The sequence below is a fragment of the Hydra viridissima genome, unplaced genomic scaffold (genome assembly GCF_058129835.1).
Source record: "Hydra viridissima isolate aposymbiotic clone 2 unplaced genomic scaffold, HvirCarnegie_v1 scaffold_2, whole genome shotgun sequence".
Classification (NCBI taxonomy): Eukaryota; Metazoa; Cnidaria; class Hydrozoa; order Anthoathecata; family Hydridae; genus Hydra; species Hydra viridissima.
Window position 1 is genome coordinate 14,881,470 of NW_028324301.1, and position 17,358 is coordinate 14,898,827.

Genomic DNA, 17,358 nt, shown 5'->3' on the forward strand with positions numbered 1-17,358 from the left:
CTTTCATATCCCACCATATACACAGCATAACCTTTGCACAGTGAATATTCCGTTTGGGTTGTGATGGACCTGGTTTTCCTGGCTATACCCAGGCCTTTTTTCGTTTAGGATTCTCGTAATAAATCCATTTCTCATCTCCAGTAACGATTCGATGCAAAAATCCCTTTCTTTTCTGTCTTTCAAGCAGCAATTCACAAATGGTCTTTCTTTTTTCCACGTCTCTGTCTTTCAATTCATGTGGAACCCAATGAGACATTCTTTGAATCATACCCATGGCTTTGAGGCGTCTGGAAACTGTTGATTGTTCAACTCCTAACGATTTTGCAAGGTCCTCTTGCGTTTGACAAGAATCCTGATCGAGCAATGCTGCCAATGATTTATAATGAAAATGATGCGCAATAACAGTGATCTTCGCACGCATGCGTGGCTAAACGAAACTCTGAGACAATAAGCTAGTTTCGTAATCCCTTGTCAAACCGCACGAATTAATTCCTAGACCAAATATTATTTAGTTTAACATGCTATCAATGATTTGCAAGGACAAGAACAAATAGTGAAATTATAGCAGGGTTTTATATATACTAGGATGTGCACAATACTAGATCTTGAATTTGAAAAATATAACTTTACTGTAATAAAGGGTTGGTCCAAATGTAAATATATAGTAATTAATGCATATGAACACCAATCCTGGTTAGGCTCTAACTGGAAAGTCTGTTAGACTGATTTTGCACAATTTTTTTTAACGTTTTAGATCCTAGATCTTGGATGATGTAAATTTTGTGTACAAACAGAGAGCAATGAAGTTTAAAATAAGAATAAGGGGAAGGTTTGTTCAAAAATAGGAAATACAAAACAAGTAACTGAAGCATAAAATTGCATGCAAGATTATATTTCGAAACTAAAATGCGTGTCTTTGCCAGTTAATTTCTTGTAAACGTTAGCAAACGTATCGAGCTGAAAGAAAGAATACACACTTAATGCAATCAAAAGTAAAATTATTTAACTAATTTCATACGTTCTAATAAAAAGTTACAGCTTACTTTATGCTCTACATTTGTTTGCTGAGCTTTTTCTAACACTATTTTTATCAATCTGGAACCATCTAATTTAATTCGAATGCTTTTACCAACAATTTCTGATGGAAAGCAAAGATCTTCAAGAATGGCATCATGTACAGCAGTTAAAGTACGACTAACATAAATAAAAAAAAAAATCTTTAAAAGTTAGATTAAGACAAACTTTTTAAAAATAGAATTGGTTACAGCTAGATATTTGAATATCAACAGGTCTTTAAACCCAGCCATGAACATCAATTATCAGAAGAATAACTAGTGATAATGATTAAAAGAAATTCGTAAAGGTAAAAACTAAAAGAACTTTGAAAAGTGGATATTTCTTTAAAGAATTGGCAACAAAAGAACAGAAGATCTTGCAAAAAGTTGTGAAAAAGCTCAATTGGTATCCCCAAAAGATATATTCTATTGGTCTAAAAAAAAGAAGCAAAATATACCTTAATACTAAAATTTTACCTTTAAAATATCAGTATATGGTTTGAAAATTAGATATACAGTCTCATATATATTATATTGTTGTTTAATACTAATTTAAAAACTATTCATGTTTGAAACTGTAATAAGACTTACAGATCACTCACAATCAGAAGAAAAAGATGAATGTGCAGCTCAGGAACAAGTTGATAAGTTTTTTTATGATATGAAAAAGTACATCAATATAATCAGATGGTAATAAGGAAAAAGCAAACAATAACAAAATCAAAAACTTAGCACAGCATTTTTTGAATAGTTTTTAAAAACAATATTAAGTCTTTAAAAATGTTTAATGTAAAAATAGTTTCTATTGTTAAATTCTTATTTCAGAAATATTTTTAAATATATAAGTCTTTTTCTCAGCTTATTACTTTTGAATAAACTCACTTGTATAAATACACTCATATTAGGGGGTTAGGTATGTAAAGTTTATCTACATACCTTTTACTTATCACATGCAAAATTTTTTTTCTTTCACAACTAAATTTCTGAGATTACAAATCAATTTCATTTTTTAAAAATTATTCTCAAAGGTAGCAACTATTTGGAAGTAACAGAAAATATGAAAATGTGGCCTTGATAGTCAAAGTGGAGTAACAACAAGGATTGAAGAAGCTGGATGAAGAAACTAATACTCTTTTCAACTATTTTTCTGACATATTGATAAAAACCATGAAACTATCATATCAAGGAAAAACAAATATTGATGTTGAAACTCTTAAAACCAGTCTGATTGTATTATTAAAAATGCTGGTACATTAGAATGATTTAAACAATGCAGAAATAGACATCTAATCAGAGAAAAGAGGAAAAAAAATCAAGAAGTAAAATCCTTATAACTATAAAAGATTTTTTAAGAGCTTAGATAGCAATTAATCAAAGTAACTGTAGGCTTTCCTTGATAATCTTCATTAACTCCTTGGTTGTCTTTACTAATCATTTCTATGAACTCAGAACCTTTTAGTAATGTCTAAATAAGATAACAAGTTTATGGTACTTAGGTAACAATTACCTTCTAGGTCTCATTTGTTTCTGATTTCTTGTCTTGCGACTTGGTTTTGGCAAAATTCTTCTCTAGAATATTAAGCATATTATATAAGCAACAAGATTTGTTAAAAAACAAAATAAATATATGGAAAAGGTTTAATAAAATTAAACTAAATTCCAGGAGTGTTCTATTGGCATCATGATAAAAATTATTTTTCATTTTAAATTTCTTAAAATAGGAATTATCTTAATATAAAGGTTCAGATTAAGTAAAGGCAACTATACCTGTCCAACAACAATGACATGCTTTCCAGAGAATTTTTTCTCTAACTCACGAACCAAACGTACCTTAAATTAAATATAAATATATATATTCTTTATGTTGAGATATTTAGCTTTTTGATATAAATTATCTTTTAAAGACCTTTTATACAGAAACAAAGAACTAAACAAATTTATTTTTCTATAAAAACATATTAAACAAGGACAATCTAATTATGATTACAAAATTAGTGATTTTTCACAATATACTATCAAACAAAACTTTTATTACCTGAATCTTTTGGAACTGACTCAACAGGGGTACAGGAACAAAAATAATGATGCACTTTCTCTTATCTCCTATATCAATTTCTTTTGCCCCAGTAACATATAGCTCTCTTAATTGAGTTTTTAGATCAGAGTTGACTTCTAACTCCAATAAAGTTTCTCCAATGAGCTTTTCTAATTCGTCAGGCTGCTCGCCTCCTGGTTTTACTATTTTCGCGAACATGACTAACTAAATACAATATTTTTCATTTATTAGGATTGAGAGATAACTTTAAGACATAGTCATCGAAGTTCTATCTTAAGAAAATCTTAACTAATGGTTATTTCAGAACTATAAAAAAGCAAGCATTTTCAGAGTAGTAAGTATGGGAAACAGTCAGATAAAGTATTTAAAGGTCACCTCGGCTAGTTCGGGTAACCGGAGGACATTCAAAAAGATTGTCGTAACAAGAAGCCCATTTTTAATTCAGTGTTTTTAAGTTTCACCCAATGAGATTCGTCTATTTTTTTCATAACAACACATGAGAAAATTACTCCAAACAAGTCCGTGCACAGCGGACCGCTAGTGATAATAGTCATCAGCCTTAAAATAAATGATTTTGTAAACAAGTAGTCTCGTTGAGTCTGGTTGGTGCTTAAGAAAAAAATACTCTGCTTAAATAAAGGTTATTTACATAAAATTATATCATGCTAAAATTTGTTTTTTACATATGTGCAACTTTTCCATTACATTACTACTTGTATTATCAAATTATAACGGCAGTAATCATTTTAGTCAATGTTAAAAAGATTTCTTTGCATGCGATGTGAGGTCATGCCATTTTATGCTGTAAGAGTTGGAAAGAAGCCTGGTATTTATGAAACATGGTATGTAGCAAAGTTATTTCTAAACTTGATTGTAATTAAATTTTTTTTTTTAAAACTTAATATTAAAGTGAGACACTGTTTTACTTTTGCATTATTCTTACATTTTTGTTGTTGCATTTTATGACATACTGTTGTATAAAATTAAAAAAAAAAAGAGAAAAAAATAAAGCGTATAAGATTAAAACTTAATAAAATTCTCAGATGTTTTTTTCTTAATCACTAAATTTCACATTCAAAAAAAGCGTCAATATAGATTTTACTATCATGAAGTTAAGTTAGGCACTTTTAAAATGTATACAACATATAACATTCATAATACAGCATTGTTATTTTCTTAGAAATACTTTATATATATATATATATATATATATATATATATATATATATATATATATATATATATATATATATATATATAAATTATTTTGAAATTATTTAGTTATGAATAAAGAAATTATTGGCTTGTAGATTTTCCCAATCATCAAAAATTAGGCCCCTCCTCATGCAATTGCATACACATGTTTTTATGTTTATACTTAGGTATGTTAGGTATATATATCTAATATGGAATTCAGATTAAAGGGTCTCTATATTTTTTAATTTTGTTGAAAATATAGGGCAGAGTGCGAAATGCAAGTCAAAGGATATCCTGAAGCTAGCTATAAAAAGTTCAAAACTAATGAAGAGGCAAATGAATTCTTATCTCAGGTAAATAAAAATAAAAAAAAAATTAATTGACCTTATATATATCTACTATAGCGATTATAAAGTAATATAGTCTCTAGATATTTTATATATGGCTATTATGGAGTTTCAGTTATGCTTGACATCTTTGTTGTATTATTTATGCATGTGGTATATATATGTATCACTTTTAAGGCTTCAAAGGAGAATGGGTCTTACACTTAATGAAGTCTCATCAATAATCTTCAATTTCAATGGATGCTTAGAGGGTCCATTAAAACTGAGGGTGATTGATGACATTTGCCTACAATTCTTCAAAAACTGCTCCATGTAGAAAGTTCCTTAGCTTGTTTGAATCTATTCCAGTTAAGTTCAAATATTTCATCCAGAGTTTCTCCACATTAACCAGTATACTCCACATTTACACAATTTTAAAAATCAGACAACATGGCAAAAAAGATATAAAATTGCCCACAGCAATAGCTTTAGTATAATCAGCATTTTATTAGTTTAAAATAATGCCAATAGGTACAGCTTGTTGTAAGTAGGGGAAAACTCAAGGATCACTGAAAAAAATATAGATTCAAGTTATAACAATTAATCTATATTAGTTTATATTTATTTATAAACTCTGAGCTATTTATAAAATTTGTGAAAATATATATTAAAAATTTAAATTACCAAATTTATAATTCTGTAAAATTTATGGTTTATAATTTCAGAAAGACTCTCGTACAAATATACTAAATATTCTTGGTGTGAAGAAAACCATTCCATTTAAGGTAAAAGGTAGGTTTTTTTGTTTTTTTCAATAAAGTTTATATTAAAAATTATTTTACAAAGATCTTGAAGTTGGTATTTTAAAGTTTGATTCAATCATCTAAACTGTCAAAGTCTTTTTAAAAGAGCAGTTTTTCAAAGTTCTACAAATTATTTTATATAAAATTAAAATAAAGAATCTAAGACTCTAATGATTGTTTAATAAAAGCTAACTTATAGTAATTTTTAATCATTTCCCTGAAAGAGCAGTAAAATCTTAACAAAACGACATGTAATTCAATACTCTGTTTTGTCACCATTGACATCAATTTATTTATTTATTTATTCTTTTGGCAATACTAGTAACTAACAACCTAATCTAAGAATATCCCATATTTCTTTAAGAAAATTCTCTAAATCTAGTATATTTTGTAATCTTCTTTTGTACCCCTTTTTTTTTATCACCCCTTGCACATTTAATGGAGTTGAGGTCTCAGAGCTGTTTATGGGCCAGGATGAAACTTTTGAACCCTTTAGCCAAGTTAAAGTTACTTTAAAACGTTGCTCCATCTAGAATAAACATAAAATTCTGGTTACTAAGTTGTCAAACATTTCTGATCTGAAGCTGTGTGTTTCTGTGTATTTACTGATGATTATTTGTAAATCATATGTTTCTTTATTGCTGATGGCTCTCCAGGCCATAGCTGATACAAACTTTATTTAACCAATTATCTGCCTCTTTTTAACCATCCTTCAGAGGACAAAGCTTTAGTTCCATACTTTTTTATCCAGCCTTGTTTAAGTATTTTCTAACGCTTTGTGAACTAACCTGAAGGCATTTTATATTAGATAAATTATTACAGAAATTTTCTGGTGATTGCAGGTCACCTTTGAGAACATATTCAATAAGTCTTCTCTTATTATTTATTTTTAAAATTTCTAGCATCTTAATAGTCTTAGACAAAAGATTATTACCAATATTTAGGACTGCTATATATATCCCAATTACTAATTAATTTAATACTAATTTACAGAAAAAACACAGCATGCTTTTAATTCTAAAACAAGCAAACAACATATAAAAGACACCATGCAACATAGGTTTATAGAACGAAACGACCTTCCTACAGCTCCTGTAGTTTACTCAGATGGGTGCTGTCTTCATAATGGAAACCAACTTGCAGTTGGAGGAGTTGGTGTTTATTGGGGACCAAATCATCCAAAGTATTTGCATTTTTTTTTTTTTGTGATTTTTTTTTTTCAATTTTATGTTTATTTTCATGAGTATTGCATTGTTAAGGTTGTATTATCATTTAGTAAAAAATAGACGCATTAAGATTTTTTTGCTCATAACTTATTTAAAGGAGTGTAAAATTAGAAATGATGAAGATATTGAATTTATTTTCTATTATTTTACAGAAAAATTGTCTTTGGTTTAATATATCACACTAAAAGACCTTGAGTAATTCTAAAGTAAAGCTCAAATTTAATCGGTTGTATTAAGTTTTTTCTTCCACCCATGATTTAACTGTGCAAACTGTGTAGATAAGAGCCTCATCTTGTTTAGCATAAATTGCCATTATGTTTTAATCAATAAGCATGCTTGTTGATGAAATAATTCAAAGCAACACTTTGTAAGTTTTGGTTAAGTCAATCTATATAGGTATTGCATAAACACAATCCATTAAAATTGAAGAAACCCTAAACAACCATATCATCACTTGACAACCTTCATATAACAAAATTGTTGCTGTGTTTTTCAACTTTTTAAAAATCTTTTACTTTTAAGTTCATGAAAACTTTCCCTTGAATTGGCTTTTACTTGATGAGTTGAACAGAAAGTCATAATAACTTACTCTTGAATTGGCTTTTATTTGATGAGTGGAACAGAAAGTAAATTAATATTTTGTGAATTTTTTTTTTTAAATTACATTTTCTGGTATTTTTTTTAACATGCTCTTGCATAAGCTCATATTATCAAAGTTATGGAATTTACTTTAAATTAATTATGAGTTGTTAAATTATGTTTTTTTCTCAGCCAAAAAAATCACATTTTTATCATATATGGTTATTTTTTTATGATGCTTCAAAGAAGAAAAAGTTTTAAAATCTTTATGGGTCTGTTTCTTCTTGAAACCACTTTACATTTCTCTAGTAATCATATATTTAATTGGCTAGAATAGTTGTCATTTTATTTTTCTTAATGAATATAATTTGCTACCTATTTTAGAAATGTTAGTGAATATCTTAATGTTGAGCAGCCAACCAATCAAAAAGCTGAGCTTGTTGTATGATTTTTATATTTTAACATACACTTTAGCTACTCTTTAGTTACTCTTTAGCTGTACTAATTTTTATAAATCTTTTTAAATTTATGATGATAAAGTAAACTATTACCTTATTACATTGCAAAATTCTGGGGCATTAAAAACCTAAAACATTTTTTGATGTATGGATTGATGCCTGTGTTTTGTATACTTTGATGTTGCATTACTTTCCCAACTCTAAATTTATACAAAAACACTTCAACGCATTAAAGTTTAATCTTTTAATGCTTGTTCTTACTTTTTTGTTTTAGGCAGCATGCCGTGCATTAGAAAGTGCTATTGAAATGAACTTACCTGAAATTGAATTAAGAACAGATAGTATGTATACCATTAAAGGTGATTTATTTCTTTTGCATAAATAGTGCTTTAGTTTTAAAGAGCTGCTTCTTTCTTAAATAATATAGAGTTTAATTACAAAATTAACTTTTATTTTATAAAGCTATGACTGAATGGATTCAAAATTGGCAGTCCAATGGTTGGAAAAACTCAGCAGGAGGAAATGTTGTCAACAAAGAGGAAATGCTAAGACTTAGCTGCCTTTGCACCAAAATAAGTGTTACTTGGGTAATATTTTTAGCTAACCTAAATATAAAGCAAATAAATGTTAATTTTTTAAAAATAAACGTCAGTTGCTAAAATTAAACATTTATGGATTGCAGAAAAAGTTTTAAACAAGAAGCCTTGAAAAGGAATTTTTTCAGTGATTTAAATCCAAGAAATTATCAGTGATTTAAATCCATAGATTAACAAATGTTAAAAGCATCTGCGATTGGTTCTCTTTTAAAATTTTTTTTTTGTTTGTTTTAAGAGTTTACATAAAAATCTACCTTTAAAATGTCTCTTTTAATAGACGTTAATCGTATGCTATTTCTTTTCTGCATGTAAATTTTGTTTGATACAGACTTTTCAAAACAAAAACGCCAGTTAATCTTTTGACCATTTTGTCTCGTCAAATATCACATTAAGTTGATAAATTTTTTTTTTTTTTGCGTTTTTGTTGAATGGATTGATTTAACGCATCTTTTTGAAAAAAATATTTATTACAGATGTAAACTTTTAAACATAACTGTTAGTTTGTCAAAAGGTTTTCGAATAGTCACAAAATCTTTTATGCTTTTTTCTAAAATCACTGGTTTTTGTATAAAACTGAACACATTTCCGGCTCTTTTGTAAAGTAAAGTTTCAAAATCTATTTCAAGCTTTTATAAAATGAAAAAAATTCTCGATTTTTAAGTGAATTTCTTTCTCTACAGGTGTATGTACCAGGACATATGGGCATATACGGAAATGAGCAAGCAGATCGATTGGCTAATCAAGGCGCAGAAAGTAAAATTTAGTATATGCTGTAAACAAAGTTGATATTATTATTATTTTTCTATTTACATTTGTAAAGCTTCATATTTAAAAGTTTTAATATTCATCTATCCAAGCTCCGGACGATACTCAGAAATAATTTATTGTCATCGTTTGATAATGTGATAATTTTGAAAAGCGAATTAGGTGTAAGGTCGTGAATTCTACTCTCTGTTCTCGTTTGCGTTTTGTTATTTGAAAAGCAGTTCGCTAGTGAGTTAGACTTAGTCGTGTTACACATGCGTTTAAATTTCGCATTCAAGCTATCTTTTTGAAAGCAAGTTGTTGCGTTCATTTCGTAATACTTTTTTAACGAGACTAGGCCAAGTTGCTCGTTAACTTGGCTTGCGTTGCGTTGAATTCTCGGCTTTGGTCTTTCAAATTCCATAGATTGGCTTTGAGTAATAGCTTTTCGAAGAATCGGTGTTACCCCTGTGTCCGTTAAATGTGCTTGACCGAACGGGTTAATCGAAAGAGCACAAGGCTTTCTACTCGTTTCGCTGATGTATGCAACGCAGAAATTTTCATAGTATCTTTCTTCAAACACACAAGTTGAATCAATGTCTTCCTAAAAAAATATTTTAAAAGCAAACATCGACGGTCGTTGACCTTGCGCCTTGATTAAATAAAAAATGATATCTGCAGTTATCTGACCGATTCATTCTACAGTTGTAAGTTGAATTTGTTGAAAAAGTTTAAATGCTCTTTGAGTATCTTAAGTATTTTATAGAATTTTACTCAGAATTTTATTATAAATTATTTTTACATTTAGAAAAGAAAAACATGTTATCTTACCTTGGATTCAACTTGATTATTCAAGCCGTTTGCAATGAATAAACCAGTCATTACACTTCTTAATGCTAACTTGTTTATTCCAACAGTTACCAAATGGAATACACCTAAGATTAAATATGTTCTAAATCTGGAATCTCTTTATTATGCAGTATTAAACATATTATCGTTTGCATTATTTAATTTTTTCCTCTTCACAAATCGATATTCAAATTTCAATGAGAAACTTTCTCTAATAGCAGTAATAGTAATACCGTATTTCGTTGAATCGTTGATTGTTCCCCTGACCTTTCCATCGCATAGAACCTCTAAAAATAGACCGTTGAGACACTGTACTCGACGTATTCGAGAATATTTCGCATGCTGCTTTCGAAGGAAATCTTCACCATTTAACTCTCTAGAAAATATAAAATCGCTGTCAGTTACTTCCATTGTGTTCACATGCTTTTAAAATGAGTTTTCTTAGAAAAAAAAATTCTTGTTTGCAATATTTAGCACATTTATTAGAATTTCTTACGGCATAATTGTAAAGTACGATGTTTCTTTATAAGGAACAGAAATAAAGAGGCGGTGAAATCAATTTTACTGTATTGTTGACATATACTGTTTTAATCATAAGGACGCACCGTAAAAAAGGACAAATAACGCTCTTTGTCTGCTGATCCCTTAAACAACCTTGATAAGAACTAGTCTTAATTTCCTTTGAGTTCTTTGTGTAACTAGGCATAAATATCTAGACATTTTAAAAATCGAATACGAATGTAAGTTGAGTCTAAATTAATCATAATGAACACTCAAACCATTTGCGAAAAACAAATTTTTAACTAAAGTCATTAAAAATAAAGGGATTTTTAAAAAGGATTGATAAACGTAACACGTGCATACCATGCACGTCTATGGCAGGTTGACTGTTAATATTTTTTTGTGAAAACATCTTGAATATGTTTATTGAAATAAAACTTTTTGGTGTGTTTTAATCCTAAATATAAATTCGCTTTTTAAGGTCGTTAATTTTAAGTTTATTAGTTCACATAAACTAAAAATGTTTACAGTTGGAAAAAGTTTCTGAAATTTTCTTCAGTTTAACAACATAAATACTCGTTCAGTAATCTAAAATCAAATTAATCACTTTTGTAAATATATTGTTGTGCAGTCGAAAGTCTCCTTAAATTCGATTTTGTAAATGCACGGTAAATTAAAGACTAAACAGGAAAATCCTTTACTGCGATGCACAAACTATTTCATCCAAATAAAAAAAACCGATCGTTTTTTATAGTTGATTCAATACAAAAAATGCACCTTGAAACAATAACGTTTCTATTTAAAAACAAGTCAATATGCTTTTGAAAAGACCGTTACATAACGAAATTTTGTAGGCAAATCTGTTCTTATTTGAATCAAACGGTTTGATTCGTCGTATTCGAAATTCCTTGTTTCACTAAATGGTTCGAAATCGTATCGTATATATTTTCATATAGATATTTATATAAATCTAAATTTGTATAAACTCATGTCAGAGAGAGTTGGCATTAAGTTTAGACAATATTTGCTAACGGCCTCTTTCTTGATGTGAAGTAATCGTTTTTAAAAAAAGAATAGTCTTATTTCTATTTATCTAAAATTTTCAAATATTTTTTTAGGAATTTCTAGAAAAAACGTTCTAAAAATTAGTTTTTCAAAATATTTCGGGCTTCAAACATTTCAAACAGGCTACGATTTCTGGTAATTAACGTTTTAAGCTTTAAAGTTGCTTAACGTTTATTAGTACTTTTTTCTATTCACATTTTGTGATAGCAACTAATCATGCAATATCTTGTGACAGTTGTTTTTGCTTTGATATAAATTCATAATATTTTTCAGAACAGATGCTGCTATTATTTTTTAATACTTCTAACACCATTAAAATATCCAATTTCATGAGCTTCTACAAATATGTTGAAATATTTGAGATAAATCCAAATAACAATGTGCAGAGTTGGTAAAGAAACCTAGATATAAATGTACGTGTATGTATGTACTAAATTTACTAAATTTCATGTCAAAAAATACTATAAGTTGTTCAAATTAAATTCACCTTTTAATGTCGAATTTCTTTTATAATAACTCACCTGAAGCTCCTGAAATACAATAAAGTGCACAAAAAAACTCAAATCACCTTAATATTGTAATGTTGATATCCCTAGATATATAAAAACTTCATATATGTATTTTTTGAAATCAGTAAGGCAACTACATAATCTCCTACAAGTTTAACTTGAATATCTTTTTTCAGGAATGAACTTATGATGTAAAAGACCATCACAGCTGCATAAAAACAAAAATGTAAATAATTTGGCAACTTTTAAAGATGTACATATTACATAAGTCTTATTTTAATGCTGTAAGCTACACTAGCAGTGTTAAAACTTGCTTTAATGTAAGAGTATAGCATATGTCATTTGCAAATTGACATATGCTACATTTGCTAAACTAATTTTTTTTCTAAACATTTTACTTTTTGCTTAGGTAACTTTAGACCTTTCTAGTGGATCAAGATGTGTGAGAATATGTGTTGAAAGACCTTACATAATAAATAAATCTAGCACCTTTTATGTTGATAGATCTTACATAAAAGGTGCTAGATTTATTTCAAACTTTCCATTTTCTTCTTTGTAAAAAGTGAAAGGAGTATTTTCAACCACACTTTCATCTCCAAACCAGGTTTCAGAAACTATTTAGAGAATACGAATTTATAAACAACACTAGCTCCATGAGTCATGGTACTTGTAGATAGTTTAGAACCAGCCAAAACCAGTGCAATATTGTCATCATTTGTGAGCCATCAACGTAAAGTAAAAAAATTGAATGCTCAGTAAAACTTGCTTTGTAATGTTGCATATAGACTAAATTTCAGTATTAAAAAAAAAATCTGGAAATTCTACGTTCAGATTTTATTTTATTTCGACTTTAAAATTCTCAGTTTTTACCTTTATCGATAGCTGCTTTTTCAGTTCTTAGCATTTGCGCACAATTAAATTTTAAGATTTTTTTTAGACATGTATACTTTGCTTATTATAGAAACTATCCCAATTTGCATTTTTTTAAGAAGATTTCTATTTGTAAAATTGTTTGAGAAAGCGTTAGAATTGCTACTATTGATAAATCATAAATTTTTTTCATATTTACATCGCTTTCGATTTCTATTTCTGGAGCATGCGCATAATAACATAGCGCTGTTTCACTTTATGTAAACCAATGATATATTAAAAATAACTAGATGTCTAACTTCCGCGTATTTTTTTAAGCAAAAATCGGCCATTATGGGGGGCAAATTTAACAAATCAAAAGCTTCGTATTTGTTTTGTTTTGATAAATAGCGTAAAGATTTTGCCCCCCATAATGGCCGATTTTTGCTTCACTTTTTCTTATACCGATTTACGGCAGTTAGACATCTAGTTATTCTTAATATATCATTGATGTAAACGACCGTGTATGTTATTTTGTTTTAACTTTTTACACGGTCATTCAAACTCTGTTAATAAGCAACAGGTTATTGTGCCCAAGCGCAGTTGGATTATGAAAATTTTAGAACTTTCAAAATGGCTACGGACCTTCGTTACAGAATGAATTTTTACTTAGCGACCAATTTTTCATTACTTATCATGTTTTTTAAAATCGTCTACGTTGATAACCAGCTTTTAGGCTGTTATTAGTGTCTCGGTAAATTAATTTTATTAAGAAGTAAAATGAAAAGGGAATATTATTGTATGATTGAAGAGGATCTACTTAAAAAAACTTTTTCTTTGATTTGTTTACAAATTTGGAAGTCTTTTTACATTTTTTTTTGAGCGGTAAAACTTAAAAGTTTTTCTACTTTTACTTCTATCAATCTTTTAACTTTTTATTACTTATAAAAAATCTTAGCACTCAATTTTTTTTCTTGTTCAAAATTTACATCTAACCATTGTCCTAAATTGATAAAATTTTATTTATATCGTTTGTGAAGTAAAAATTGTCCTTATGTAAAAAACTTGACTAAATGTTTCTAATAATTTTAAATAAAATCTTATACTTCATATGCAGTTTTTTATTGAATTATTAGCTTAATTTACTTCATGAATATAAACACTCCGTAATGCATGTGGTTAAGTTTGATGGTTATTCACAAGAACTATCCAAAAAGTTTTATTTTCAGATAAAAATCCTTTAGAAAAATTTGAATGTTATTTACAGGGTCTGTGGATATTTGGTTGAGAAAAAAAAGGATCCTATTGGAATAAACCAAAAAAATAAACTTGAAAAGGTATTCCATGTCAGATTTAGAGAATGTTCACCAATCTAAAATTTGTCAAAAACTTTACGATACCATAAACAATGTGATCAAAAGAATTAAATTAACAACACTTCTTTTAAATATGAACTGGAGAACTCATTGTGATGAATGCTATTGTTGTCAGCAGGTAGAAAAATTCAGTAAAAGTTTAAATGTTACTAAGCCACTAAAATAAAATTAAACTTATTGGCCACGCTGGTATTGGTAAAATAGTGTGGTCATTTTCCATGATTTCTACCATTAAAAAAAGCATAGTGACAGCACATGACTTGAAAATAGATATTGAAAAATTAAAAAAAGAAATCTATCCTTATTTACAGCTTTGCCAGTGTAATGTGTGTTAAAATACCAAAACAACCAGAAACTCTAAAAAAATGTGAACACTTATTTTGTTTTTTCTGTTTTGTTGAAAATGTAAAGAAAACCAACTCAATGAAGCATGTCCAAAATGTAAGGAGCTTATTTTACCTAAAGATTTGATTTCCAGTAATAAAACAAATTCTCTTTTAATTATGTTGACTGTTGCATGTATATGTAGAAAAAAAGTTTAATTCAATCAAAGAATATGATTTAGATATTAATGATAAGTGCATATGCCTTGATAAATCATTAATAATAGCACAATCAGACCCATCATTATCATCACCAATATTCTCATTTACATCTAATTTGGTTTCATCATCATCATCATCGTCATCATTTTTTTTATTTATTTAACAACAACATTTCTAATTTTAATTAAGGCTTTTAATATGCATTTATTGTCAATAAAATGACTGTATAATTTAATTAGATGTAGTTATATTCTCAATAACTGTCACTACATTACCAAACTAGAAACCAAGATTGCTGTGGCAAAGGCGTAACTCGTCATAGTCATAGAAACGCACAAGTTTTTTGTTGCAGTTTGATATTTATTTTCTCAATTGCTATTGATGTTAGTGTATATTTTGATGAATTGGCAATTTGTTTGCTTAAGCAGAGGCTTAAACAAACCTATAGCAGGAAACTCCTTACTCTTCCAGGTTTTTTTGCAATCAGCCCTACCTTTTGCTTCATATTCACGAATAACTTATTGTGTTAAAAGATAAACTTGTTTTATCATGTTTATATATACAAATATATTTTGGAAATATTTGAGAAACATTCTTGTATTTGAAAAATATAATGAAAGTTCTGGTATCAAACATTAAAGGTTAATCACATAATTCAGTGAAAAATGTTAAAAGTGCTTAAGAAAAAATTAGCCACTTTGTTTAGAACACATTTTTTATCTGGTTTGACCAAAATTCTTACTCAAGGAAACTTCAAGCTATTTTAAAAAAATTTAATCTTTAAAGTTGATCTGTAAAAAGTTGCCAAACAGCTGAAAACATTGCATCAATATACGTTCTTCATCCTAAAATAGCACACAAATGTTTATTGTAATAACAAATAGTAAAGAGACCAATTATGAATACAAAACAAAAGTAAATAAACCTGTAAGAGTAAGTAGTGAGAAGAGAAGTAATTAAAATTAAAAAAAAAAAGCACCTGAAAAAAAACAAATCTTGCTATTGGTTTGCCTAAGCAAACGAATAGCAATCAAACCCAATTCAGAAGGTAAAAAATATCAAAATGTAAAAGAAAAACTATATGTATGTATATCTGTGTGTGTGTTTGTATGTGTAAATTGAGTGCTAAGATCTGATAAAAGTGTTAAATACTATAAAAACTCATCTAAATTTAAAAAAAAAATTGTTTAATTTCTACGCTCAGAAAATTAGATGATGTGTTTTTAAAAGTGTAAACAAATCAGCATATTCAAAAATGTTAATTTACTTAGAAAAGCGCAACTTTAAACTTTTTAATATAATCTTTATCTTATTTGAATCATTCTCTTATGCAGGTAAGATATGCTTATTATGATTTCAGCTTTAGAAAGAGTTTAAAATGTTGATTTATATGGAAACATATATAAAAAGTCAGTCAACAAACTAAAAAAATTCGTTGCTACGGACCGTAGCTATTTTTAAAATTTGAATTCTTTTTAGAATAGGAAATGCAACAGGTTTTAAATCAAAAGAAAATACACAACATTGAAGTAACGCCGTCTAAAAAGAAATGCATCAACTAGTTGCTTCATCGTTAACATCAGCTGATGAATTTTTTGCTCAAGTAACAATTTTTTGCTGGATGTAACATCATCAAAAACATGCGCTAATAAAATTGGTAAAATTGGAAGATTGATTCCCATCAAAAATGTTTTCGCATATTGTTTTTGTATAATAATATTTTGCATATTGTTTTTGTATAATAATATTTTGCATATTGTTTTTGTATAATAATATTTTGCATATTGTTTTGCATATGATGCTCACCTTTCAAAAAATAACTTTTCATATTATTTGGACTGCCATTGTGATAGACTTGAGTGTTTTCAAATGACAAGAAAGACAGGATCAAACGCTGAAATTTGATGCGTTGGCTCCCAAATAGGCCTTTTAAAAGAGAAAGCTTGAATGAAATAGACTACCGACTACACTGAGGCAATTTATACAAGGAAACGGGTTAAAGCAAAAGTAAAATGACAAAAAGATCTTTTATGCCCGAACAAAACAATTAACGAAGTTTCCGTTTTTGGCTGCTTTTATACTCATTAAATATCCGTGAGTTGACTTCAGTAAAGTGTTTCTGTTTACTTGTTATAAAATAGTTCCCAAAAAAGGACCTATCATTGTGTTAACATTGTTTACCTATTATATTAGGAATTACGTCCGCAAAGGCGTGGAATTTTTTTATTATAATTGTGCAGGAAAAAATAAACATCACACCTTGTTGTGTTTCTTTTCTCTTTTTTTTTTTTTAAGGGTGCGTGTTATTAAACGTTTCAATAATTGCATTTTCCAAAAAAGGTCATTCCAACACAAAGTGTAATCAGAGTTAAGACTTATAAACAAAAAGGCAGACGCTGATTGATAACTGCATTTTCGTGCAGCGAGACAAAACCACTTCTAATATGGTTATGATAGAAATAGACTTTACTGGATTTGTGAAGCTACTGTTTAAATTGTGTAATCACAGAGTTCAGCTAATAGTTCATGCAGCATTTTTACAATAACGATATGAAGCTAGCAAAAAATATTTTGAAAAATTGCATACATTTATTGCTGTTATTTTATTGGGGAATTAAGTACTA

At 28.3% G+C, this 17,358-nt stretch overlaps 3 protein-coding genes across 7 annotated transcripts; 1 reads left to right on the top strand and 2 right to left on the bottom strand.

Moving 5' to 3' along the window:
• Nucleotides 1-860: 860 nt before the first annotated feature.
• On the bottom strand, nucleotides 861-3,630 carry LOC145180369 (small ribosomal subunit protein eS7-like). Its single transcript, XM_080055248.2, has 6 exons — nucleotides 3,487-3,630; nucleotides 3,091-3,315; nucleotides 2,823-2,885; nucleotides 2,563-2,624; nucleotides 1,044-1,194; nucleotides 861-957 (listed from the first exon to the last, which is right to left on the bottom strand). Exons 2-6 carry the CDS (start codon nucleotides 3,307-3,309, stop codon nucleotides 889-891), a joined length of 564 nt encoding a protein of 187 aa, XP_079911374.1. The 5' UTR covers nucleotides 3,310-3,315; nucleotides 3,487-3,630; the 3' UTR covers nucleotides 861-888.
• LOC145180343 (ribonuclease H1-like) lies at nucleotides 3,614-16,990 on the top strand. 4 transcript variants are annotated; one of them, XM_090078377.1, is made up of 10 exons: nucleotides 3,614-3,751; nucleotides 3,862-3,953; nucleotides 4,571-4,661; nucleotides 5,360-5,426; nucleotides 6,431-6,620; nucleotides 7,627-7,684; nucleotides 7,975-8,059; nucleotides 8,163-8,287; nucleotides 8,977-9,049; nucleotides 9,849-10,465. In XM_090078377.1, the coding sequence occupies exons 2-10, from the start codon at nucleotides 3,865-3,867 to the stop codon at nucleotides 9,911-9,913; spliced, it is 843 nt and encodes a 280-aa protein (XP_089934503.1). In that variant the 5' UTR covers nucleotides 3,614-3,751; nucleotides 3,862-3,864; the 3' UTR covers nucleotides 9,914-10,465. The 4 variants fall into 4 exon arrangements, 3 of the variants coding, with proteins under 3 accessions (XP_089934503.1, XP_089934505.1, XP_089934504.1); XR_016449744.1 differs by having other exon boundaries at nucleotides 3,615-3,751; nucleotides 8,977-9,747; XM_090078379.1 differs by lacking the exon at nucleotides 9,849-10,465 and adding an exon at nucleotides 16,214-16,990 and having other exon boundaries at nucleotides 3,615-3,751; nucleotides 8,977-9,068.
• LOC145180353 (uncharacterized) lies at nucleotides 9,141-10,610 on the bottom strand. Of its 2 annotated transcripts, none has more exons than XM_090078381.1 (4): nucleotides 10,495-10,610; nucleotides 10,123-10,265; nucleotides 9,872-9,975; nucleotides 9,141-9,644 (listed from the first exon to the last, which is right to left on the bottom strand). In XM_090078381.1, exons 1-4 carry the CDS (start codon nucleotides 10,593-10,595, stop codon nucleotides 9,141-9,143), a joined length of 852 nt encoding a protein of 283 aa, XP_089934507.1. In that variant the 5' UTR covers nucleotides 10,596-10,610. The 2 variants fall into 2 exon arrangements, with proteins under 2 accessions (XP_089934507.1, XP_079911362.2); XM_080055236.2 differs by having other exon boundaries at nucleotides 10,386-10,504.
• Nucleotides 16,991-17,358: the final 368 nt, after the last annotated feature.